At 58.3% G+C, this 2,191-nt stretch overlaps 1 protein-coding gene across 1 annotated transcript in view; it reads left to right on the top strand.

Annotated features, from left to right (window-relative positions):
* DACT2 (dishevelled-binding antagonist of beta-catenin 2) overlaps positions 1 to 2,191 on the top strand; it is a 65,371-nt gene that overhangs the window by 50,646 nt on the left and 12,534 nt on the right. Inside the window, exons 6-7 of the mRNA XM_012658960.1 lie at positions 609 to 741; positions 1,486 to 1,764. Of these exons, the coding sequence (XP_012514414.1) occupies positions 609 to 741; positions 1,486 to 1,764 (412 nt within the window). The remainder of the gene's footprint in view (positions 1 to 608; positions 742 to 1,485; positions 1,765 to 2,191) is intronic.

The raw sequence follows: 2,191 nt of genomic DNA, 5'->3' as shown, positions 1-2,191 counted from the left end.
GAATTCGGTAATTGAATGAAAGACATCAGCGGGCTGATTTTACAAACATTATTTACGTGTGCTTGTGGACATAGGCGCATCTTAAGCACACATGCACGCACGCACACAGATGTGAACTTTACATGAGGAAGGTCCTCACAGCAGAAAGAAAAAAGCCTCCTGCCCCCCCCACTCCTCAATGTTAAGCCCCTTCTCCCTCCCTGACGTTACAAGTAAGGTTTTGAACCGTTCGGGTTTTGGCAGAAAGATGGAAACATCACCTTCGCCTGCAGCAAATGCAGCCTGAGAATCTGCTTCTCCCACAGCTGTATCATTCTGTATCCTTGTAGAGAAATGTCTAATTGAAACTGCCGATGAGTAAAATAGTCTGCAGTTGGTGGGGAAACCTGTATGGGGGGCGGGGAGGGCCAGGAGGCTTTTTTCTTTCCGTGTGCAGAGCAAGGAGACTGCCTGGGTGTGCGTAGGAGCAGCTGTCAGAGTGAGGGGGCGAATTTCATGTGGATTTGGGAGTTTAACTTGTATTCGTGATGCAAACGTTTTTACCGCATCGAGCCCTAATTTCAGTTTCTGCACTCGCATCAGTTGTGGTTCCCATTCTGCCTCCCCAGGCCCGGCTAAGACAGCAGGACGTCGGCCTGGAGACCCACTTGGACCAGCTGGGCCAGCAGATCAGCCAGCTGCAGCTGGACGTGGGCGCGTCCCCCGGAGAGGCCCTGGACAGCGACAGCCGGCCCAGCTCAGGTACGCCGGGCCGGTGTGCAAGGGCCCCGCACCCCGGCAGACACCTCCCACCGCCAGCCCTTCTCGGGGCCTGAACTCCAAGTCCCAGCACTTCCCGGCGTCTGAGGCAGGGAGGAGCGCCCGTCCCCGGCCTGTTTCCGGGCTGATCCGAAAGTCAGGAGGCAATATTTAAGCCCCAAAAGCATATGTTATTGAACAATACTAAAAATGAAATGTTTTGATTTAGAAGTGTTCTAGAAAAAAGAGTGTGTGTATATGTATATATATATAGAGAGAGAGAGAAAGAGAGACAGAGAGAGAGAGAGAGAGACAGAGACAGAGAGAGAGAGAGAGAAAGAGAGACAGAGAGAGAGAGACAGAGAGACAGAGAGAGACAGAGAGACAGAGAGAGACAGAGACAGAGAGAGACAGAGACAGAGAGAGAGAGAGAGCGTGCTCACACACATGCATGCCAGAGAAAACTATTCCTTTTAATGGAAAAGCCCACGCGGGCGTCTCCCCTCCTGGAGCAAGGCAGATAGATGCGCGTGGGGATAGTCGGGGCACGGGCCGTGCTTCGGGGTGGGGTGAAGCGGGCTCTGACCACGGTGCCGACAGCTCCCACAGCCTCCCGGAGCCCAGCTCGGGGCTCCCTCAGGCCCTGCCTGCCTGTGACGGGTACCCAGAGGAGAGGGGTCCCGGGGCTCCTCCAGAAGGGGGTCCCCACCCGGGGGTGCACTGACCTGCCGTGTCTGCTCCATCCAGGCTTCTACGAGCTGAGTGACGGCGGCTCCTGCTCCCTGTCCACCTCCTGTGCCTCTGTCTGCAGCGACCGCGTCTCCCCCTCCCTGAGCGGTCTGCTGCCTGCGGCCCAGCCCGCCAAGGCCAGGCCCTGCGTGGGGGACTGGCGGCCCCGGTCGGCGGACGAGACCTCCGTGCCGGTGTGGAGACCCCAGGCCACCGAGGACGGCAGCAGGCCCCCGGGCACTGCAGGGGGCACAGGCCAGCCATGGGGCACGTTCCGGCCCAGGCCAGTGTCCACAGGTGAGACGCAGCCAGGAAGGGTGGGGTGGGCCGTCTGAGGGTCCCAGCGGTGGTGCCAGCAGCACGCAGCCCTGCAGCCCGCCGAGGACAAGCAGGGAGACCCCACACGGGGACCAGCCAGGCACACACCGCGTGAAATCCTCCCTGGGCCTTTCGGGTGTTCGGGTAGAGTAGGAGTCACGCACCCCCGTAGCCGGCCGTCCCAGCGAAGGGCATCTTTGTCTTATTACTCAAAATGGATGTCCAAAAATTTTTTTAAAACCCTTCAAAACTCCTTGATCTGCCCGTGTTTGGAGTGGGAATAGTCGGAAGCACTCCTGGAGAGGAAATTCGGTTCACAGCGGGTTCACGCACGGCCCGGGGAGGAAGCTCGCTGTGCTCAGACTGCCCCTAAAGGAGAAGGTGCCGTGCGGGGCCTCGTTTTATT

The sequence above is a fragment of the Propithecus coquereli genome, unplaced genomic scaffold (assembly GCF_000956105.1).
Source record: "Propithecus coquereli isolate 6110/MARCELLA unplaced genomic scaffold, Pcoq_1.0 Scaffold591, whole genome shotgun sequence".
Classification (NCBI taxonomy): Eukaryota; Metazoa; Chordata; class Mammalia; order Primates; family Indriidae; genus Propithecus; species Propithecus coquereli.
The sequence above is the reverse complement of the archived record's forward strand: the minus strand, read 5'-3'. Positions and strand labels throughout refer to the sequence as shown.